Here is a 23,269-nt window from a genome sequence, read left to right as displayed (position 1 = left end):
TACGTATTTGGTAAAAATTATGGTTGGAGTTTATGTATAGCAAAAAACATGAATAAAATGTGTAGTAATTGTATTTAAAAGTATGATTGTTGTTGTTTTTCAAAGTGTTTTTTACTTGAAATACATCAAAATAATTTTTTGTTTATTTTTTTAAAAAATATTTTTGATATCAGCACATCAAAATAATCTGAAAATACAAAAAAATATTAATTTAAAAAAAATAAAAAAAATTCAAATTTTTTCAAAAACACTTTTGAAATGTAAAAATAAACAGATTTTTATGAAATCCATTTAAAAAAATATGTAAAATATGCTTTTTAAAAACTGCGTTTTAAACTTAATTTTTTAATAAATCTGTAGTATAAAATATAGTTTAGTTTACTACCAAATACCTTATTATATTTACTGTATCACAAACACGAAAGTAATTTTGAAACAAATTGTAGCTTTTGTGAATAAAAAAGCTAAATTTAATGTGAACATGTCATTCTTGAAGAAAGGCGTTATTAAATTATTTTTTAACTTCTGTATTGCTAAAAAAGAAAAAAAGATAAAGTTTGAGAAAAGAGATGTTTTCTAGTTTGATTGTGTTTTTAAACGTGTTGATGAGTATTTTAAGGTGAAAATTAGTTTAATGAAGTTTTAATTATATTTATTAGGTGTTTTTAAATAAAAATAAATTAAAATATTGTTTTTATCCGACAAAACTTAGCCTGATTTTTCAACTATATCTACAGCAGTAAAAATCTTGGTAAACAAATGTCAAGTCGTTTGCTTTTTCATTAAAAAAATAATAAAAAAGAGCAAACAAAAAAAAAATGGATGCACTGGCTTTTTTTTATGGGCCATGTGTCTAATTTTAATTTTTACACGATATATATATGGGACTGAATTAAATTTTAATGATGCCCAGTTTTTAATTTCCACTAACAATCCCCCATTTACAGGATGCCACGATATCCCTTAAACTAAAAAAAATGGGAGTACTAAATAATTGTAATTAAAAAAAAATAAAAATGGCGGGAAACACAAGCAGCGTACTAGGGAAGTTTGGGTCCAAAACCCTAACAATAGAAAAAAGAGCGGCACCCATCGGCGTTCTTATATTGATCCTGTAATCAGTTCCTTTCCGCTCCATCATCTTCCATCTCTCTCTCTTCACCCACCATTTCATTCCATGGCTGTGCTCAGGTCCCGCGGAATACTCCCAACTACACCTGCAAACAAAAAAGGGCCCACACCCGAACCTGTCACTCCAACTCGAACTCGCGAACCTTCCACTCACCAATCCCCTCCCACCCCCAACCCCCCCGGTGTTTCTCTTTTGGGCTCCGACTCTGCCCCTCCACGCAGGCGGAGCCTCCGTCTCGCTTCGAAGTCACTTCCTTCTGCCGAAGCCTCCCTTCAAACTCCAACCCGCAAGAGGAAGAAGGGGAGTGATGGTAAACAAGGTCGGCTTGTTAATGAAGGTGATGTGGTTGAGAAAATGACCGAACGAGATGTTGGAGGTGAAGTATTGAGGGTTTTAAGTTTGAGGTCTGGGAAAAAGGTTGTTGATAATCGTAAAATTGAAATTGAAGGTGAAGAAGTCAAGGGTTCGAGTGTTCTGCGTACAAAAGGGAAGGGAAAGGGAAGGGGGGATTTGGGTAAGAAAGTGTTAAAGTTGGATGTTCAAGAGAAGTCTGTGGAAATTTTGAATGATAACGCGGTCGAGAGAAGTGAAAATTCGGAGAAGTTGGGTGATTCGTCAAGGGGAAAGAGGAAATGTACAGGAGAAGTAAAAATGGAGAGAGGTGAAGAGGGTGGTATTGCTGTGGAGGACCTGGGGAAAAGCCCTAGTGCTAATGAGAGTGGGACTTCAACAAGAGGAAGGAGAAAATATGACAGAGAAGTGAAAGTGGAGGGAGTTAAAGAGTGTGTTGTCGAGGGAATGAAGGAAAATCCATGTACAGATGAGAATGGCACTTCAAGGAGAGGGAGGAGGTATAGTAGAGAGGAAAAAGAGAAGAGAAGTAAAGAGGGTGCTGTTGTTATTGAGGAATTAGGGGAAAATCCAGTTTCTCTTGAGGGTGGAAGTTCAAGGGGAAGGATGAGGTATAGCAGAGAAGAGAAAGGGAAGGGGAAATTGGTTGTTGATGATGGTTTGATATCAAATGGAAAGGATATGTTGCAATTAGAACCCAGAGTTAAGAATCTGGTTGATGGTTTGGCAGAGAGTGTGGTTCTGGAAGAGAGAAAGGAGGGTGCGAGTGCAAGAAGTAAAGTGCCTGAATCAAGAATGGAGCAATTTCGTGATATAGCAAGGCAGAATGCTTCTCGATTTGCACATTTTGAAGTTCAGGAGCATGAGGCAGACCATCATGACGTAGAAATGCCATCTGTGGAAGAAGAGCATGACAAAGTTGAAGACTGGCCTGGTCCTTTCTCTACTGCTATGAAGATTATCAGGGATAGAGCAAATAGGCTTAACTTGCAACAGAGGGGCTCCATTTCAGAGAAGGAAAAACATGTGCCAATAACTTGGATGCCAAAAACTGATCGGGCGTGTAAGCCTTCAAAAGGATTGGTTCCTTCACTGCAAGAATTATGCATGAAAATTCTAGTGAAGAATGCCGATGCAATTGCTTCACTTGAACATGTCCCAGATGCTTTGAGGCATAGGCTATGCCAATTGCTCTGTGATTCTCGGAGAATGAATGCTCATTTTTTGGCTCTTCTTGTCCGCGGATCACCTATGGAGATACGTATAAGGGATTGTTCGTGGCTAGCAGAGGAAGAGTTCACAAAAATTTTTGAGGTGTGCGACTCGCACAACTTAACGGTATGTTTATATACCCGTCTTGATTTGTATTATCATGCATTTGCTTTTATGTTGAATATCTGAAATGGAACTCTGATGGATCATTAGTTGCTTATATGAAAACTTTCTTGGGGTTTCATCTTTGATGGTGCTAGCATGTTTTCATGGGAGTTCTCCAAAAATTGTAACTATTACTTCAAATAGATTAACCTTGATTAAGGTTGGGATATGGCTTAGTGACCCTTTATCCATTTCTGGCCTACTCAAGGCCAAGACCATGTGGTTGCATCCGACATCTTCCCATCATATAGTTCTTTTTTAATATTGATGTAAGAGCTTTTCTTTTAGGAAAATTATTTTTTTTAGCTAATTTTATTTCTTTCTATTTCATTTTTTTATTTCTTATTATGATGTTTTTCTAGCTTTTATTTTTATTTGAAGGGAATTTTTTCTGTAATTTATTTTTTTCTATTCAGTATTATTAGGGTTCTCTAGTTTTTTTATATATAAAGGGTTGTAATAATCTTTTGACTAACAGAGACATAGAAGAAAAAAAATTTAAGTATCTTGAGTCTTCTTGTATTTATGTTGTTCTTGGACTTTAAGGGTTTTGACTTGTAACAAACCTCTTATTCTTTGCCCCACCTTTGTTAATTGGTATAAGAGCCCAACAATTGCAGAATAGGATGTGCTTGTATAGGAGGGATGAGGAGGTTTCTTCTTAAGAAAAAGATGTCTAGGAATTAGTGTGTTGTTTTCATCTACATTAATTGTTGTCATTCAAAATTCTGGTGGTGGGATTCATAATGAGGTGACCTGCACAAAAATAGTGTGAGGAATCCATGATGGAGCTACTTGCACAAAAGTGTTGTGTTGGGGATTCATGATGAGGTGGTCGATAAAAGGTGTTAGGAATCCACAATGAGGTGGTTCACACACGAAATGATATTCTTGATGGAGGATAATTTCTAACTCTAGGACGAGTTCCTTTCAACCCATGCTTAAGGTTTTTATTTCTTATTTAATTTTATTTATTCCTATTTTATTTTTCTATTCTTTATTATCATGCTTTTATATTTAATTTGGATATTTTTCCCTAATTTTTTTTCTATTCAGTATTATTAGGTTTTCTAGGTATTATATATATATATATATATATATATATATATATAAGGGTTGTGATAGTCTTTGGGCAAAGAGAGACAGAGAATAAAATTTAGTATTTTGATAGCCTTCTTATATTTATAGTGTTTTTGGTTTCTGAGGGTTTTGATTTGTAGCAAACCTTTTATCCTTGGCTCCGCCTACAAATATACAAATGAGTGCATGCTTCTCTGTGTGCCTCATTTACGTTGACAATAATGAATTTATGGAATGGCAGCTAATGTGCAGTACATAAACTCAATAGAATCTCTACAAAATTCAGTTTTGTGAAAGAGGCACACGTGAATAAAAACAATGAGAAGTCTCTTATTTCCCTAGACCAACTAGAAGCTCTTATTTCTATTTTCATTTTCCTAAACATTTTTATGGTTCTACTACACGTCTTTGTAGGTAGGTTGTTCACCTTTAGTCTTACTGGATTGAAGAAGTCAAGAATGAAAGCAAGATGAACCAATAATGTTCTGGTCATACCAGTTTATGTAGACTAAACTGAGCTAAATGGAAGTCTCATTGATTAGAGCTTCTATCATATTGCTGGTTGTTGCCACAGTGGCTGTGAAGCCCAACTAAATGTTGAGTTGGTTATCTATATAATATTTTCCTTGGCAGTCATGAGTATGCCATTTATTTCATTGGCAGTCAGGTTTCTTTCATTCTGTGCTTGCTTACTTCAATCAGATTTCCAGTTCAAACATTTTTTGTGATTTAATTCCAGAACCCGTTGTTGGTCTCTAATATACATTTTAGTTCTAGAACCTATTGTTGGTTCTCATATATCTTTTGCGTAGACTTCAACTTTGACTGGATTTATAACAAGTTTCCATTCAACCATAGTGCTGTGATCTGTGGTACTGTAAGACAGCTCATCGTGTGAAAGGATATCTCTGTGTGTATGAATAATCCTCTCTTTGCACATTGCACATTGATTATAACATGGTGTCTCTTTCTATTTCAATGAGTGGAAACTGATGATCTAACTTTCATTGTTCTGAGAATCAGGTTCTACAACTCGACCAATGTGGACGCTGCATGGCAGATTATACTTTACTTGCTACTTTAGCTCGGTCACCAGGTAGCTTGCCTAGGTTAACTACTTTATCCATCAGTGGAGCATGCCGACTCTCAGATGCTGCACTTAGTTCACTTGTTTCTTCTGCTCCTGCCCTACAATCTTTAAATCTCAGCCAGTGCTCCCTTCTTACCTCTGCCAGTATTGATACTTTAGCTGATTCGTTGGCAACAAGTTTGCGGGAACTGTACATTAATGATTGCCAAAGCATTCAACCCATGCTCATTTTGCCAGCACTGAAGAAACTAGAACATTTAGAAGTGTTGTCCCTGTCTGGAATTCAAACCATTAATGATAATTTTTTGAGGGGATTTATTGTTGCACGTGGCCATAATATAAAGGAGCTTGTTTTGACTGATTGTGTGTAAGCATCTTTTAACATTGTATGTGCAACATCAGTGAATTTGTTTGCTATCTGTGGGAGATTATCACGCCATTGATTACTGATTTTAAGTGTTCTTTTCTTATTTTGGACGATGTAATTTGGTGCAGGAAATTGACTGATTCTTCCATGAAAGTCATAGCTGAAACCTGCTCTAAATTATGTGCACTTGATCTTGGTAACTTGAGGAAACTGACAGATTCTGCTTTGGGATTTCTTGCAAATGCTTGCAGAGAAATCCATACTTTGAAACTCTGCCGCAATGCCTTCAGGTATTTGCATAACACTGTGATTTAATTACTATTTAGGCGTTGTGATTTCTACAACTGTTTGTTTTTTCTTGCATGTACATGATTTGGATTTTCTTTTTATTTACATTTAAAGTTCTATGTCATCTTTCTTTTATCAGCAATTCTTTTTCATTATGTTATAAGCATGGTTTGGGGTGCTAAAATGGTTATATTATTTTTATTTGAGCTAGCACGTCTCATGCTTGGTTTATAGAAACATCATGCAATTGAAGAAATTTCTGCATAGTTTTATTTGGCTGTCAACTTCTACATTTTCGTTTTTACTTTGGTTGCCCATTTCCCTGGAGTGTGTAAATTGATTTCTCTGATCTGGGCTCCTAACCATTGTTCATCCCTGGAATGCCAGAGATATCTACTTGATTTACAATCTATTGGCATTGCTGCATAATTTAATCTTGCTATGCAAACAGCCATGGTGGGGACACTAGACCCAAAACATTGTTTATGCTCTTGTATGATCATAGACGATGAAAAATAGTCCAAACCATTGAGAGATTGGCTTTAGCTTATGTTTTAGAGTATAAAGTTTTAGTTGAGATTTAGTAATTAGGCTTTATTTGTTGGGTTTGATTTAATTATTGTTGGGTATTTTATTTAGTAGGCCATAAGCCTAATCGTTTGTTCTAGTTAGGGTTTTAGTATTTATATCCTACTTTTCTAAATGTTAATGGAATTTTTTATGATTAATGAAAAATATTGCAGAGTTGAGTATTTCCAATTCTCATTCTTCTCTTTCTTTGCTTTCAATTCTTAGCTTCTTTCTCTAAAAGCTTCTTTCTTTTCTGCTTTAATTCTTTTTTTTTCGTTGTTCTGCATCAAGCCACATTCTTGGTTTGTATCAAGATGTCCTACTGATGAATGGAAGGAACATGTTGAATCATCCAACCTGTTACTGTATTGACAATGAGCATGTATAAATCTTTGTGCATTTTAATGAGTTTCAGCATTTTATGAATTCAACTTAAGTAGGGTGGTGAAAAGAGAAAGCATGACCTCACATTTTTTCCTCCATTGTTCACAATTATATGGAAATTGGCAAGTTGACACTGTTTTTAGAACTTTCTGAGGGTAATAAGATTCTATTACTTTATTGTAAGATCATGTCAAATGTTTCCTTCCCTACTGTATGTTGATCGCTGAATCAAAGGAATTTTTTGGAAAGTGTTGCAAATGTTTCAATATATTTGAATCTCGACTCGAGTAAAGATAAAATGTCTTATGGTTATACCAAGCTGGGGCTGTTACTGGTCATGGCTATGCAAATTGCTTAATGGTTATCTAAGCTGCTCCTTAAGATGAAGGGTTTTTTCTTGTCAGGGCATCTTCTGCCATGCAGACCCAAATCATTGTTCTACTCTGCCCATTTTTAATTTTTTGCATATCAGTGTGACTTCGTTTTGTTGGACCCTCACTAGTAATAGCAACTTCTCGATGGCAAATTGATTTTATTTCTCAACTCTTCCTTCCCTCTTCTGGTGACAGTGATGAAGCTATTGCTGCATTTTTGGAAGCTTCTGGAGAGCCTTTAAAAGAACTTTCATTGAATAATGTTAAGAAGGTACCTTATTGCTTACTCTCTCTTCTTCTCGGGATCCTCATTTTCCCCATTCAAGGGGTGGTTTAGGAGTTTCTTCCATTCACTTTTGAAATTGCATCAAACAGTTGGTCCTATTTATTTGTTACTGGAATGCAGTCCTTGCTCAATTCTTCTGGTTCTGCCTGCTGATCTTCTTATTATTGATTAGCTACTTATGTTTCTGTTGGCTTAGAAGGTTCTGTTGGATTATTGGACCTAGGGGAATTTCATCTGAAATTAGATTCTTCTACTCACTGATGGTGGCATCTGTGACTCTTTTTCCTAGGTTGGCCACTGTACAGCATTATCTCTTGCTAGACGTTCAAGAAAGTTGCTGAGTTTGGATTTGTCATGGTGTCGGAACTTGACAAATGAGGCCTTGGGCTTGATTGTGGATAGTTGTTTATCATTGAAGGTGCTTAAACTTTTTGGATGCAGTCAGGTACATTTCTCTCATTAGGTTCGCTTTGTTTATAATGCCAATACTAAAACTAGTATTTATTTCTATTCTTGATAAGCTCTAACTCCACAGGTCTCTCTTCTTTTCATGGACTCACAATTGCTGGACATTGGAGTTCTAAGTTGTTATGATGCTTTTTACAGGTTACAAATGTTTTCTTAGATGGTCACTCAAATTCAGATGTACAAATTATTGGCTTGAAGACGTCTCCTGTACTGGAACATATCAGGGTTCCTGAACTGCAAGAATTTGCATTGCGTTATTCCTCAGTGTCTTCTATCTGAAGTATGTGTTGTTTGAGGGTAGAATGAACATCAGTAGCGGCCAGGGAAACTTTTGGAGTTCAGCACCTTATCAATACCTGAAGATAGGACTTCTGTGATGCTTTGACCAAGAAAAGAAGACATGAATATTGGGCTGTACATGCAAGTAGAATGGACTGATTAACATTATGTAAGCTTTCTAATTTAGTTTTTGAGCAGAAGGTAGCCTTTCACTATTAATTCTGTTCGATTCTTTTCAGTGACCCTCTATGGTTGATGCCTACAGCCGTCATCGAGTAGCATTTTGAGCATGGCTCATTTTTAAATGAGTCGTCGAACAGTTCTCCATCCAGCAAACTAAATATACAAGCAAAATTTTGTCCTGCAAAAATGGTATCCAGCTTTGCTAGAAGGAAAGGTTATGCAAACTAGAAATAGAAAAGGGTTTAACCACAAAAGATAGAAATGGTGATCGGTCAATGGGTTTTACTGCTTTCCTATGTAGATTGAGTTCTTAAAATCTTCCAAAAAGAGGAATTAGAACATGTCTGGTACTCATAATTTTACGTTGAAGGACTCGAAACCTTTTTATTTATAGCTTTTACTGGATCTTTGGCCCGCCACCACCTTGCAAGAAGTTTTCGATTTAGAATTCCACTGCAGTAGCAACTGCCGGGGGATTTGTACTTGAAAGGAGATGATGGATAAATTGTTACAAAAACAACTTCAGCGAGCTCAGCCCAAGATGAAACAAATTTCAGATAAAGCAAGAACTGAGAGTTTTTAGTGGAGAATTATGTGTATTAGAAATTGCTACCCTACAGGCAAGGAACTGTGGCTTTGAGGAAGAATTTAAAGCTGCATCCTCGTTGCCACGGGCCTTAACTCATATTACAAAAGTTGGGATAGTTGGCTTATGGGTTGCAGCTACCGGAAGGGTCACAGCCGCACCTAGCCTTTCATGCATCACTCGTTGGGAAAAAAATAAAACAAAAAAGCAGGCGCTATTGCAGTGGTCACAACCAATTTGCCTACTTTGAGCGATACTGGGCACAATTAAGCTTTTTCCTGAAGCAGTACCGGACAGGAAGATGATGAAGAGGAACAATGGTGTAGTTGTCATGGGATTAACCAAGTGGACTTCTCTGCCTAAAGAAGATGCGACTCGGGAACAGCTGAGTGAAGTAGTGCTTCAGTTTCCAGACATCAATTTCTATCCTTGAGGTCAAGGATTTGGTGAAGAGAAGGGAAATGTTATGAGACAGTATACGAGTCTACTTCAACTTACATACAAGTCAGGCCATGTAATAAAACAAGTGTTATAGCTAGCTATATAGGCAGCTCGTTAGAAGACTGGTAGTTCTATTTTAACTGTCAGGTTAGTTCATTAAGGTAAGTTAGAGATTTGAGTTTTCTAGGAGAAGCCAATCTCACGTTGTGTTAGCTTTTACTGTTTGTAAAGCATTCATTGAAGAAATAAATATCAAATTTGTTAGCTTCTTCAAAGCTAAATTTCTCTCATCTTCTTTCTTTCTTCATATTTCTCCATTGTTATAACTCTTAACAGAGTGCTCACTCCCGAAATTTGTTATCCGAGTCCTGAGGTTTTTTCCACAAAAAGGAAAAAAAAAAATTCTGTAAGCTGATGCAATATCACAATTTACACGGACTCAAGCCACTTGTTGCAAGAACCAACAGCCTGAAAGCTGCACCACTCTCCGTGGTTTGAGCGCTGAGTCATGGTTCATTCGTGTGAAAAATAGCATCTCTCTCTCGTTTATGCTTCTAGATGAGCACTATATATATATAGATGCAGAAATCCTATTCTGTCTCAGTTTTTTGGTTCTGAGCATTAGATTACGTTCTACCAGGTAAAGCAGAGTAGGCGGTTCCTTTTTATCAGGTTATTACTATTACCTCCATCACATAACTCAATGCAACATGCATTAGCTAGTGCTTATTCCTGTTATTAGAACACATACCTTGGAAACACAACAAGAACGAGATATCCTTGTATATTCATCATCAGTGAAATTGTGGATTTTGCAAACAATAGCTAAAGCAAGCTCGCAAGGAGCCGTGTGGTTACATGATTGCTTCTGGGATGACAACCTCCAGCTATAGTTGCCTATAAAGTATTCTACAATGCTTGTATACAATGATTTCTATTTTACGCGCAAGGAATTTGCTTAGAGAAGAATTTTTATGCCTTACAACATAGGAGGTAAGTCTGCTCTTCTACTAATTGAGAGCTTGCCGCTTCAACAATCTGACAGAGAATGTAGAGGCTTTGTCAGAATTTCATGTTCATTAAAACTAGAGGCACAAATGAGTAACTCTGATGGTATTACCTCAAATCCCATCTTTTCGTACAGTTTCTGTGCAGGAGTGTTGTTTCTATGCACATGCACATATGCATGTTCTATACCTGTGACACAAGGATTTGATAGAAGAGAAATTTTTAACGAAATCCACATTATACTTCACCAGTTCAGAAAATTCTAAAGGATGTTACACAAATTATCTACCATTAGATTTGACCAACTCGATAGCAAAATGCAGCATGTTGGTTGCAATTCCCTGGCGTCGTGCTGATTTAGGAACACACAAGTTGGCAACATAACCATATCTATTTGGGCCTGTACCGTGGATGCTGCAGAAGAGAGGAGCCTTCACCCGTTCCTGTGGAGGGCAGCAACTCCATTGCCAAGTTAATGAAACCATTTGATCAGGTTGATGGACTAATAGATTGGCACTTCAAATTTAAATAGAAAGCATCATACCCCTGGAAAGGTCTCTCCATGCAGTAAGCACCTGACACTCAAATCAAGAGTTCCGACTACACCTTTCAGTACAGTACGTTTTACATTTTTGTCTTCCTTCCTAACCTGATAATTTGATATGTGAGTGATTGGTCTAAGCTTCAATAAAAGCACATGTATATAGAGGGAGAAAAAAAAGGCAGCAATTTTTTTTGTCTTTTTTTCTTTTTTATCATAGTGAAAACTGAAGATAAATTGAGAACACTTTCAATTAAATCAACCCCAGCCTGGATATTGGGCTTCAATTTGTTCAGCTTTTTTTTTTGTTCTTGTTCTCTTATTTTTACTAAAGAGAACTGATATAAGATCTTGTAAGACATCATACCATAATAATGCATCTACATTTTTGTCCATGCAGGCTTGTCCGACGCCTTTTTATGGCATGGAATTCCTGCATAATACGAGAAAAGGTAAGAATTTTATGCCACAGAAGACATTAAAAAGCAACCGAAAAGGAAAAATATCCACTCCTACCTGCTCTGCAAATTTCCTTTTGTGGTTATCAACATATCTGTGTTAATCAGGGATAGCTTCTATTAGTAATGCCCATCTCTTCCATTCATACACACATTAATACCGACCTCAAATGAAGTCCTGAGAAGAACCTCACCAGGGTATCTCCTTCAGAGACCTCATTAATTTGGGGGTGGGGGGCTAAATTGTTAAAAAAATGCAATTAATGGGCATCAAATGGAAGGACATATAACTAGACTCCATTTTGACTAAAATCCAGGATAACATGTTGAAGAACTCAGTTAAAACCATTGCCCTACATCATTTTCTTTGTATTCTCAACCAGCTTTAGTTTTAATCAGTCAAAAGCATATTTTTTTAACAGTAAAAACACAATTCAAGTTGCCTCATTTGGTCTTATCATTTCTTATTATGTTAACACTTAAAACGAAACAGAGTGCACATCAGTAAATTCCAGTTTGTTTGAGATGAATTGCGCACCGGTCATTTATACCCTCCCAGTGACTTTCTGCTCGCAGCCATGCTGCTGTCTGCCACGGAATAAGAGAGCAACCATCACCACAACAAACACAAGCTATTTATGAACACAAATAAGAAGAGTAGGGGGGGGGGATATAAAGGAAAGGACAAAGGATATAAAGGACAGATTTTTTTTTAATTTTTAATTTTTTTTTTTGGTCTTGCTGGATGGGCCAGAGATATTTGGAGGCAAAGGAAATAAATACTTAACTAACATAAAACATGCAAAACAAGACTCACCATGTTTTTTCTTCAAAATTTTCTTTTGCATCAGTTGAATAAATAAAAAATAGAGCGAGCCAAGTGAATAAAGATGAAAAGGAAAAGGAAAGGCACATAATAATCCATGTAGAATTTGAACAAGGGTGTAGATAAGAAGGGATGACATACCCAATATTCCTCATCTATCACAGCTTCTCTTGCCATAAATTGCCCAAATTCAAACTTTCTGTCATGCATCAACTCCTTTTCTGGCACTTGAAGTCGGTCAAATCGCAGATCAGTACCAGCTAACCTCTGTGTTTCCGATGAAGAAATAGATGTTGGTGGGACCTGTATTGATAGCTCTTCCTTCTTTCTTGTTTCAGAAGACCCAGAATAATTACTCATAGCTCTGTTGGCTCCCAAAAAAACCCACGTAGTATTTTTCTTAATTATCATGAATTATTTATTTACTAAAAGAAAAGAAGAGAAAAGAAAAGAAAAGACGGGCATGGGCAAGAACTTACATTGTCCAAGGTGAAGGAATTCTACTGAATTTGTGAAGATCCCTGAATCCATAATGGGAAAAGCTCAAGAATTCAGGTTTGTGAAGGGAAACAGTCAACATGAGAGCTTGGTTAAATTTTAGTACTGGTGTTATTCATGTTACAAAGAATAAGAGAAAGGAAAAGAAAATAAAAGAAATAATTCAAAGGAAACCCCCACGCAAAATAAAAATAAAAATAAAATCTGAAGAGGAAGAGGAAGAGGAAGAAGAAGGAGGTGTTGAAGGCTCCTTTCTATACAGACAGGCTGTACATTTCTAAAGACACAAGTTACTTTGTGGTGGGACATACGTGTGTCATGGATAAGACGAACTGCCCTTTCTTTATTTTTTTATTCTTTTAACAAACACTCAAAATAATTTGGGAATTATATAAATATTTTGTGGATAATTAAAAATCTTATTTGATGATCCAAAAGACTTTTCCATCCTTCACCAAAATAAAATAATTCATCATTTCAAAAATAATAAAGATTAAGACTTCAAATTAGTTCATTTTCTTTTTTTTTTTTTCAATTTTCAATTAAATTTGTTCCTCAACAATTTCATATAGATTTGATAAATCTTAAAGTTTTATTCATTTCACTAACCTAAGTAAAGGAAATTTTGAGCCTGTTTAGAAATACAGGCTAATTCATATTTTTAATTTTATTTTATTAAAAATTATTTTTTATATGTTTTAAATCGTTTTTGATATATTGTTTTAAAAAATAATTTTTAAAAAATAAAAAAAAAATTTTTATTTTAATGTATTTTAGTATAAAAAATAATAATAATTACATTTATTTTCATATCGATTATGAAAATTAAGAAAAACTTGTTGAAAACTGTAAATAATTACAATTTTAAAATATTTAAATATATATTATTATATTAATATTTTTAGGGTTTGGGGAGAAACAATTTTTCCAAGGGTGATTTCTTAAGGGTTAAGAAAAAGATTTTCCCTCCAAATCCATTTTTGGGTTAAGGGGGAACGGATTTTATGATATTTGGGGGAATTGTTTTTTATTTTTAAGTTTGGAATGAACCAAATATTTTTTAGAAATAATTATTTTTTAGTTTTTTGGGAGGAAAATAATTATTTTTAGGGTTTATGAGGAATAAGAATTGTATTTATTTATTTATTCTTCAAGAGTAAATATTAGTGTATAACTATATATTTATATATTTAACATATTTAGGAATTGTAATTTATTTTATTTATTTGTGGTTTTTAACAAGCTTCTATTAATCTCTCACTATTTATTTTTGCTTAACTTATGAATCATGTTAAAGAAAAAAATCATAAATGATAGGTAATCTATCTATCTAATTTTATAATATAAGGATGAATTTTATAATAAAAAAAAATAAAAGAGACATGGCATGTGTTTTATTGAAATAAAGTATAGTTTTGTTTGATATTGTAATCCAATCATAATTTTTTTTAAAAAAATTAGTTTTAAATTAATTTATTATATGTTTTATTAATATTTTAATATATTGATATTAAAAATAAATTTTAAAAAATAAAAAAATATATTATTTTAATATATTTTTAAAAAATAATTTTTATTGCAATTCCAAACAAAACATCAACTAAAAAACACAAGAAACTAAAAAAAAAAAAAAAAAAACACACACACACACACATAACTAAATGCTTTTAAAAAAATTTAAATTTTTTTTCTTTGCTTCAAATTAATATTTTTAAGAAAATAAGACAATTTAGAGGGCGTTTGTTTCCGGGAAACCATTTTTCAAACTTTCCTGTGTTTATTTGCTATTAGAAAAGTTGGTCAACGAAAAACACTTTCCGGTCAAAAGGAAATTTAGCTTGATTTTCAAGAAAGTGTTTTTCTTTTATTTTGAGCAGAAAACACTTTCTAGAAATTGTGAAAAAATTAAAAATATTATATTTTTTACTAATTATATCAAATTTGATCCTCAAACTTTTGATTGCTATATATATTTTGTTTTGAATATATTTTTTTTCAATTTCATCTCTTAAAATTTAATTTTTATACTAACTTTTGTTCTTATTTTTATAATTGTTATTTGCTTTTCCCTTATCATTTTTTAATTGAAATTTTTTATCTATCAAATTTGGTCCTCATTCTTTTGATTGTTATTTATTTTATTTGAAATAATTTATAAAATGATAATTATTATTATTTTAATTTCTTCATCTTTCATTTTTTTTTTATTTTTTAGATTTGATCTCTATTATTTTGATTATTATTTATTTTATTTGAGATAATTTATGAAATTATATATTTTTTTAATTTCATTCTCATTCAATATTTTAATTTGTAAGATTTGTTCCTCGTTATTTTAATAAACTTGAAAAAAATAAAACATCAATAAGTTATTTTCTAGCTTATTTTCCATGACATAACCAAACACTAGAAATGTTTTCCAACTTATTTTTCATTACACTACCAAACATTAAAAAATAATTTACTTTCTCCAAAATTCACTTTTCAAAAAAAAAACTATTTTCCAGTAAATAAACAGGACTTTAGGATAGAGGAGAGAAGATGGAATAAGAGACACAATGAAATTATGTTTTGTAATGATGTATAAGATAAAATGAATATCTCTAAATTGTATTTATTTGATGAGAGACTAGACACAACAAAATATAAAAATTTATGTTTTGTTGTTAATATCTATTGCCATCATTATAAACCATGACTTAAAATTTAAGCTTCATGGTAAATAAGTGTACTTCTCGACTGAAAAATAATTATAATCATATATATATATATATATATATATATATATATATGATCGAAGACTTGATGGGAATTTGCATATGTGGCACTCAATTTAGTATAATATGTGTGTGTGGACATAATATTTACCAGGAGGTTAGTGTGACTGAGTGGTTTATGGCATCAACTTAAGGTTTGATGGGCAAAGACCAAGGTTTTAATTCTTATATAGTTAAAATTAGGGATGATAATAACTATCTGCAGTCAAATTTTTTGATATTCATACCCTATCTAATATTCATCAGGTAAAAAATGTAGATATCCATAAATTATCCATCAGGTTTCGGGTATTCAATGAGTATCTATTATCTGTTATTACTTATTAATCAATAAAAAAATAAAATAGTTAATATATATATATATGTAAATATATATTAAATGATAAATATTATTCATTTATATGTTTTATGTCAATATTAAGGTATACATATCATATTGTATTTTAAAAAATCTAAATATTCTACAAATATATTTATATAATATAAATATATATTTCAGGTTAGGTTTGGTCAAGTTTGACAATATTCATATTCTACACATTATTTATTGGGTCCAAAAAATAACCACCTATTTAGATCAGATCAGTATTCATCGAATTGGAATTAAATTGTCATCCCTAGTTAAAGTTTTATTTTCTACAACAAAATAACATTTAATGGTTATTGTTGGTTGGATTCGAACTTGTGATAGTGCATAATTTCAGTAGTTACTTACCACTTGATTACAACATATATTTAGTACTTAGGTATATAAATAAATAGACATATAAAGAGCCCAAAATCAACTCTTTATTGGTGTAGCTATTGATTTTAAGAGCAGAGTGTGGTAGAAGTTGTTTTTCAAAGTAATTTTTATTTAAAAAATGCATCAAAATAATTTTTTTTTTTATTTTTGTTATCAGCACATCAAATTAATAAAAAAAAATATTAATTTTAAGCTAAAAAAATTAAAAAAAAAATTAAAAAAACATGGTTGGATTGCAATGCCAAATGATTCCAAAGGGAGGAGAGAGCCAAAAACTTTCTCTTATTTTCCTAATTAGATTGAATGTTTAAGCTTCAAAAATAAAAGGGAGAGAGATTAAATTTCTTTTTCTCTTTCAAAGGAATTTCATGGGTGTTGGTGGGTAAGTTATTGTAGTTAGATTGAGAGAGAAACAGGAAGAAATGGGTTGTTAGAAAGAGTTCATCAATTCAAAGAGGAAGGGTTGTTCTTGAGCTTTATCATCAAAACCCACTCAATTGTATCAAATGGAGAAGATAAAAGGTGTTATCTTTAACTAATTTTATATTATTTTGAATTTGATGATTGTTTTTGAAAAGAAAAGATGAGTTAGGATTAAATAAAATTGATGGTACAAATATTAGTTTGATTAAATTGAAATCTCATTTTAAGAATTTAATAATTATAAAGTGAACTATTTTTTAGAAAAATCAATTATGATGGTCAAAACACTAGGGTGGTTGACCATGGTAATTTTGATTAGGGCTGAAAAATTATGAAATTTTATGCCGTTTGAAGGTGTTCTTAGATCTATCTCGAAGTCTTTTTTATGTAACGATGGTGTGTGTGTGTAATAGAACTTTTGTTTGGCTTTGACAACCATTTTTTTTCCTTCTCCCTCCCCCATGATATTTGTGTCCTACCCTACAATATTTCAATCAATCTTTTTTTTTTAATTATTATTGATTTAATCCTGATATTTTAGTTATTATTTATTTTATTTGAAATAATTTATAATAATTAAAATTAATTTTAATTTTTTTTTCAAGCTGAATTGACTTGTGGGACAACACAGGTTGCAGTCAAGTTCATGCCTATATCTTGAACTCAATTCACCCAAAACATAATAAAAAATAAAAAAAATTGAAATTCAAAACATCAGAATCAATCACATTCAGGATCTTAATGATCCAGTGTGAGAATCTCGAATGGTATAAGAGCCTCATTAATATTAAACATGTCTAGAATTAAATACATCAAAATTCATAATGAAATTATGAAGGTAGAAATAGATCAAGATGACTGGAAGAGAGTACTTGGTAGTAAAACAATAACAATTAGTATCAAAGAGCTAGCTAAACAAGAACAAGAATTTCATATAAACAGACTTGGATATATTACTTGGAAATAATAATAAAAATGGACAAAACAGGATTATGATTTTTTTTTCTTTTACGAAAAAAAAATGTAATTGACTTGAAAATAATTATTGTCTCCAATAATATTCAAATCTTAAAATCAAGATTATGAAGAAAAAGAGACTTGATCTCAATCAATACACACACACACACACACACAATCTTGAAAATATTCCCAGTTTTGCTAGGAAATTACTTGTCTCCACACATGATAAAAAGATACTTTATTTTTATTTTTTTGCAAAAATTGATTTGTTTTGTAATTGAATTGCAAGTAGTCTCCGGTTTAATCATCATCTCGTTGCAAATCTTTCTACATTCGTCTCTCCTTTGTGCTACAAGTTCATTAGGGCATCTCATCGGTACAACTTTTCTGGCTTGACCTTCTTTCTTACCAAGAAATCTTGCAGGTGTTATTCAAAATCTGGCACAACTATACACGATGGCCTCCGTAGCAAGAACCCACACCATTTTGATTGCAGATACATGTAAGAACGGGTGGCAAGACCCTCAACTTGTTCATTAAAAAAGCGAAAAAAAAAAACCTCATCGAAGCAAAGCCCAGCTGCATCTGTACATCCATTCATAGTTCAATAAGACAAGATCCGTGCCAGCAATCTTCTTAAATTCCCAGGAAAACTGCAATATATGCTTTACTATTTTCCTCCTGCGTCCCAATTAGCAGCCAAATGATCCCGACATTGATTGGACCACCAATTAGCAGCCAAATGATAGCAAATCTTTCACTGGTCAGGGTCTTTCAAATCCCATGCATGCTCAGCATCCTTTTCCTGCCACGGTCGGTTCAATATGAAGTTCTGTGCGGAAAAAGGGAAGCATTGAAAAATTATTTAAAGAATCAACCATGGAAGTTCTCCATTTTTCACCTCCAGGAGACTACTAGGTACACGGTATTCAAATCATCCAATATATTTGTAGCATTTGTCTCTGATTAGAACCGGAAGTTATAGTTTCATCTATTAAATCCCCCAAGTCTCCATTACGTCCTATCATCCTTATCTGTTTAACTAAAACGAATAACTTTAATAATGAAAATGCCCCAGTTGTCCTCAGTTTTCTTGAGGACAGGGTCTTTTATTGTTTATCTCTATCATTTTATTTAAAAACAAGAAAATCTGTCATTGTTCAATAAGAAAAAGTCGCCAGTCTTGAACAAGATAGCTTTTCAGGCGGCTAAAAATAGGGCACTAAGCAATTCGCAAAAAAGCTTTAAACAGTTCCCTGCCTAGACGTTAAACAGGCAATAAGATAAGAAACAAGATTAAATTTTGGCTTTTCCTCTACAAATTAAATGAATAGACAAAAGCAATTATTATTGACTAAAAGAAACTAAAAAGCATAGCGTTTTTACTGTAGCTCAAAGAATTGGAACAATGATTTTTTTTTAATTTAGTCCTTAAACTTTTATTTTCCAGAATTGAGCTTTTTTGAGCTCCAATTAACATGTTTTTTTTTTATAGTGGGTTTAATTGTTAGATAGAGGACTGAAGTCAAAATTACGAGTAACATAAGTGGCAGCTTTGCCAGTCGTTTGGGAAGTACATTTTAGTCCCCCATCTTTTTTTTTGCTATTAAGAGATAGGTCCCTTCAATTTTAGAAAGTTCTATTTTGATATAAAACTTCATTTTTGTTATTTTTTCAGTCTTTTATTCATGGGAGAAGAGTGAGGAGTCACCAGATTCAAGCAAAGAAACAATTCCAACCACAAAACAAGTTAAAATTGATATCAACTGGTTCCACTAGGTGAAGGGAGTCCTATGATGGGTGTTTCCAGCCTCAATGTAACCTAAGAAACCATATCTGAGTCAAGGATAAAATATATTTTTTCAGTTTGATTTTGTTGCTTAGATTGTTTTTGGGTTTGTTAGGTTGATTTCTTGGTGTTCTAGGGGTGTTTTGTGGTTAAAATGGGTTGCAAAACAGGTTTTTTTAGGTAAAAAACTCATAGGCCTGATTTTTCGAGCACCATTCTAGGTTGATAGACAATACGTCATCTGCTACAATAGGTGACGTGTGATTTGCTTGTTATTTTTTTTCAAAAAAATTGGGGTCACCCTTTTAAATAAGAAAAAAAATAACAAGCCCAGGAACGCGGGCCTAGGCTTCAAGGCTCATGCTCCTGGGCTTTTCCCTTCTTGATATTTTTTTTTTCAATTAATGCCCTTTTTTTAAATATTTTTTAAGTTTGTCTTTTTAATTAATGCACCTTCCATGTCAATTTTTTTTATTTAGCCTTTTTTAAAAAGCGATTATTTTTAAATTATTGTGTTTTTAATTTTTGATGAAGTTGATATGATTCATCTATAATTTTTTAAAATATTTCATGTAGATTAAATTTATTTTAAAAAATAAAAAATATTTATTTTTTATGATATTTTTAATATGTGAAACCTTAAATAGAATTGTTTTCCTTTTATTTTAATCAATAAATTTTATGTGTCTGTTGATTTCTATTACAAATTGATTTTAATAAATAAATTCATTAAATACAATTGAGTAAATGATCTATATTGTGCTTCTAAATATTTTGATCTACATTTGTCTCTTAATTTTTTTAGTTTCGTTTCTATTTATCATAAAAAAATTTTTATCGAGTTATCCTGACCTTAACATCTAGGTCATTATAGACATGTAATCTGGACATATCTCATGTTCAAGTCACAAATTTCTTGCGCTAACCTTGCATCGCCCAAGACAATATTTTTTTTGTTGCCTCAGTTTAAAATTTATTATCAAATTAGTCAAAATTTAACTTAATTATCAAAATTTTCTTTCGTCTCCTATTTTTTTTAGGGTTAAATTTTTTTTTGGTTTGGCCCGTGGAGTCGTGAAAGCCACCAATCTAATATCAACTAAAAGAACAGGTCCTAATCCATTCTCTTGTCCTCTTGAGCTGGGTTATAACCCACCTAGATGCTGCCTTTTCTTTGCCTTCTCAAAGTTGGCGCCGCCATTTTTATAGTTGCTAACAAAACCCCCTTTAGGGACAACTCTCTAAGACATAAATCTCAATTTCTAGGAAATGATACCCAAAATTGATGCTATAATTGCAGAATCCTCCATATCCAACATATATTTAAGATGCATATCCACACTACAAATGTGGAATGCTCGGAGAAACATCCATAACCCATTTCCTCTACCATTATGTTCTCTATAACCACATGGAAAAATTAAAGCATTCATTCCATTTTACTATTTTTCCTTGAAATCCATTTTGATTAGGAACTGTGACAGTTTCAATTGAGCATAAGAGCACGCTTATGTCACTAGGGGGCTATATTATTCTTATTATTTTGTTTCTTTCTATTTTAGTCCTCAAATGCCACACATTCCTAATTTCTTTCCTCATTCCTTCACTCACCAATAATAGTTATTTGATACTTTTCTCTCCTGGAACAAACAATATACCATAACTTACTGTAGCATCTTCACAAAAGTAATGAGATGTACAAACTTCACCTAAACCAGTCTTGAAAGGATTTGATATAAGCATAGCAGAATAATGTCTTCTCAAATAGTGAATGTGCTCATATCATTAGCTAGCAAACAATAGTCCCAAAGGGATGGTCATTAATTTTGAGAAAAGATAAAAAATTGCTCATATCATAAAAGCTAGTAGCAACAAATAATAGCTCCAAAGAACATGTAGAATGTTCATTAATGCTTGAGGAAAAACTAAGGGATTCCATGTTCTACAGAAATTCAGTAAGAAACCAAATGACTAGCGTAAATGACAAGGATAGGCAACTCTACCTTTTCAACTAGTACCGATCCTGATGGATGGGTTAGAATGGCCTCAACTCTATCTAATGATGCTTGCAGTCGTCCAGAGTTCATGTTGAACAAGGGCTCACCAGTACCCAAACCCCTGAAAGACATATGGTTTCATCCATGAACCATAACATGAGAATAAATAAACCACAGCAACAAATTAAATAAGTTAGCATGTAACCCTGACATGAGAAACAATTATTCAAATTTAGTTTCTTATGCAACAATAGCACTTTAATAATAAACTACTCCTTCATGAACTAATGTGTGAAAGATCCAGGAACTTGCCCGGTAATTTCTGGAATAACATAATCTGCTCTCCACCCAAACCGCAAATCCATGCCAGGGAACAACCCGAATGATGTCTTATTCTGAATCCTAGATATGCCATCTCCACCTAAACATGTTGTAAGCTTCCAATTCCAACCAGTAGAATGCAACTGAAAATTATGGCCTATGCCAACCTATATTTCCAAGATTTACAGGTCCGATCACCACAAAAATGTATACCCATGAGTTCAACAACCAATAAATTATTCAAACCACAAACAACTCTTTTTAAAACTAACCAACCAGCCATTACATGCTAAAATCCACAAGATGTGAAAAGGATCAAATCAAACCTGGAGATTTAGAAACTTGGTAACAGGAATCTTCTTTGAAATAATGCGTACATCCTGATGTATTGGCTCATATGTGAATTTCCACCTCTGTTCCGGGGATGAGGGTTTCAGAACAATCTTGCCTTGGAATTCATTGATTGGAGCATTATAGAACTGAATCAAAATGTGGACTCCAAAAATCACAACCAGACAGACAACAGAACAAGTAATGCACATATAGCACAGCATAAAATATATAGACAAGCATTCATCAAAAAATAAAAAGGAATTTCATTCAATCACAGCAGAAATGAGAAAGGGAATATCTATATTGTTCAAGTGTTCATTTGACAAATTACCAATATCCATCACTCTAACAGGAGCGATGAATAATTTATTTATTCCATTTTGCACCCACTACCCTGTCAGGTTTTCCAAACAATACAAACTCGCAATAGCTTAAGGTTCCACTTTAAAGTTAAAAATTTTCATGATCACATCTTAGTGCTTTGATTAAATTAGCTGTATATCTTTAATAACAGAAAAATGTTCTCCAGACATTGAGCCCATTGCTCTCTGCATAGCAGTGTTAATCCATGTGAAGGATCCACGTCAAAGAATTCAGGTCGAAATAGGATATTCATCAAACATTGAAACCTAGCAAAATTTACCAAAATGGACAAATCCAGAGGTATTTACCAGACAGAAAATTGTCAGAACAGTATATTGCCATGATAGAAAAAAGACAGACAAAGCATTAGAATACAACTAGATTGCCATAACAAATCAATCTTCATATTTACAAGTACCCTACATCTCAAAGGAATAACCAACACCAGAAAAACACATTTTCTTCACAATGTTACATTTCCAGCAAAGGATATGCGAAAAAGAAAAAAGAAAAAACAAACTAGCAACAAGATGTTTCCTTGACCAAAATCCCGTCTTGCTTCCACTCTTACACTTTCACTCTCATTGATCATTTACCACATGCATAAATTAAGAACATAGCATAGAAAAACCAAGTGATATCCAAAATAATCCATTTTTCAAACATACACTGTCTCTTGGCTAGCAAAACAGGCAGGAAATCCAACTAATACCTCTAAATTAACACCAACTCGAATCCCCTCAATTTCCTTTCTGAACTTGAGAAACAACTCCGACGGCATCAAATTGATGTTGTAAAGCTCTTCCCATGAAGTGGGCTCCTCTCTATTTGAACCAGAATCCATTTTTCTACTGCAAAACAACCCACCAGTCCTGCGTCAGAAATTCTCTCTTGGGTCTCAATTTTTAAAGCTTTTTGTTTGCTTTGAAATTAACGATAAGTTTCTTTCCCGTTTTTCTATTACTAAAAAAGCC

The 23,269-nt window shown here is 33.0% G+C and overlaps 3 protein-coding genes across 6 annotated transcripts; 1 reads left to right on the top strand and 2 right to left on the bottom strand.

The window, feature by feature from the left end:
- The first annotated feature begins 1,024 nt into the window (after positions 1 to 1,024).
- On the top strand, positions 1,025 to 9,541 carry LOC118048075 (uncharacterized). 3 transcript variants are annotated; one of them, XR_004687427.2, is made up of 7 exons: positions 1,025 to 2,821; positions 4,964 to 5,397; positions 5,526 to 5,687; positions 7,209 to 7,284; positions 7,589 to 7,744; positions 7,906 to 8,215; positions 8,286 to 9,541. XR_004687427.2 is itself a non-coding variant. In XM_073409813.1 (7 exons), the coding sequence occupies exons 1-7, from the start codon at positions 1,178 to 1,180 to the stop codon at positions 8,044 to 8,046; spliced, it is 2,574 nt and encodes an 857-aa protein (XP_073265914.1). In that variant the 5' UTR covers positions 1,025 to 1,177; the 3' UTR covers positions 8,047 to 9,541. The 3 variants fall into 3 exon arrangements, 2 of the variants coding, with proteins under 2 accessions (XP_073265914.1, XP_034913502.1); XM_073409813.1 differs by having other exon boundaries at positions 1,025 to 1,469; positions 1,509 to 2,821; positions 7,906 to 9,541; XM_035057611.2 differs by having other exon boundaries at positions 7,906 to 9,541.
- A 467-nt stretch (positions 9,542 to 10,008) lies between these two features.
- LOC118048076 (GCN5-related N-acetyltransferase 6, chloroplastic) lies at positions 10,009 to 12,839 on the bottom strand. Its single transcript, XM_035057612.2, has 9 exons — positions 12,569 to 12,839; positions 12,231 to 12,453; positions 11,802 to 11,851; positions 11,322 to 11,358; positions 11,173 to 11,238; positions 10,809 to 10,913; positions 10,554 to 10,707; positions 10,377 to 10,453; positions 10,009 to 10,294 (listed from the first exon to the last, which is right to left on the bottom strand). The coding sequence occupies exons 1-9, from the start codon at positions 12,667 to 12,669 to the stop codon at positions 10,229 to 10,231; spliced, it is 879 nt and encodes a 292-aa protein (XP_034913503.1). The 5' UTR covers positions 12,670 to 12,839; the 3' UTR covers positions 10,009 to 10,228.
- Positions 12,840 to 17,960: 5,121 nt separating this feature from the next.
- LOC118048077 (uncharacterized) lies at positions 17,961 to 23,269 on the bottom strand. Of its 2 annotated transcripts, none has more exons than XM_035057613.2 (5): positions 23,008 to 23,269; positions 21,926 to 22,078; positions 21,591 to 21,766; positions 21,285 to 21,399; positions 17,961 to 18,324 (listed from the first exon to the last, which is right to left on the bottom strand). In XM_035057613.2, exons 1-5 carry the CDS (start codon positions 23,137 to 23,139, stop codon positions 18,250 to 18,252), a joined length of 651 nt encoding a protein of 216 aa, XP_034913504.1. In that variant the 5' UTR covers positions 23,140 to 23,269; the 3' UTR covers positions 17,961 to 18,249. The 2 variants fall into 2 exon arrangements, with proteins under 2 accessions (XP_034913504.1, XP_034913505.1); XM_035057614.2 differs by having other exon boundaries at positions 17,961 to 18,297.

The sequence above is a fragment of the Populus alba genome, chromosome 6 (assembly GCF_005239225.2).
Source record: "Populus alba chromosome 6, ASM523922v2, whole genome shotgun sequence".
Classification (NCBI taxonomy): Eukaryota; Viridiplantae; Streptophyta; class Magnoliopsida; order Malpighiales; family Salicaceae; genus Populus; species Populus alba.
The sequence above is the reverse complement of the archived record's forward strand: the minus strand, read 5'-3'. Positions and strand labels throughout refer to the sequence as shown.

What these genes read in the sequence shown, in the direction of transcription:
- LOC118048077 (XM_035057613.2), bottom strand. Translation starts at nt 23,139, where the DNA reads ATGGATTCTGGTTCAAATAGAGAGGAGCCCACTTCATGGGAAGAGCTT. An exon ending in GTTATTCCAGAAATTACCGG is followed by an intron (nt 21,400 to 21,590) that starts GCAAGTTCCTGG and finishes TATGTCTTTCAG; the next exon opens with GGGTTTGGGTACTGGTGAGC. An exon ending in GATCGGTACTAGTTGAAAAG is followed by an intron (nt 18,325 to 21,284) that starts GTAGAGTTGCCT and finishes TTTTCCGCACAG; the next exon opens with AACTTCATATTGAACCGACC.
- LOC118048076 (XM_035057612.2), bottom strand. Translation starts at nt 12,669, where the DNA reads ATGTTGACTGTTTCCCTTCACAAACCTGAATTCTTGAGCTTTTCCCAT. An exon ending in AATGTAGATGCATTATTATG is followed by an intron (nt 10,914 to 11,172) that starts GTATGATGTCTT and finishes TCAAATTATCAG; the next exon opens with GTTAGGAAGGAAGACAAAAA. An exon ending in CGAGTTGGTCAAATCTAATG is followed by an intron (nt 10,454 to 10,553) that starts GTAGATAATTTG and finishes CTTGTGTCACAG; the next exon opens with GTATAGAACATGCATATGTG.
- LOC118048075 (XM_035057611.2), top strand. Translation starts at nt 1,178, where the DNA reads ATGGCTGTGCTCAGGTCCCGCGGAATACTCCCAACTACACCTGCAAAC. An exon ending in CTCTGCCGCAATGCCTTCAG is followed by an intron (nt 5,688 to 7,208) that starts GTATTTGCATAA and finishes TTCTGGTGACAG; the next exon opens with TGATGAAGCTATTGCTGCAT. An exon ending in AACTTTTTGGATGCAGTCAG is followed by an intron (nt 7,745 to 7,905) that starts GTACATTTCTCT and finishes TGCTTTTTACAG; the next exon opens with GTTACAAATGTTTTCTTAGA.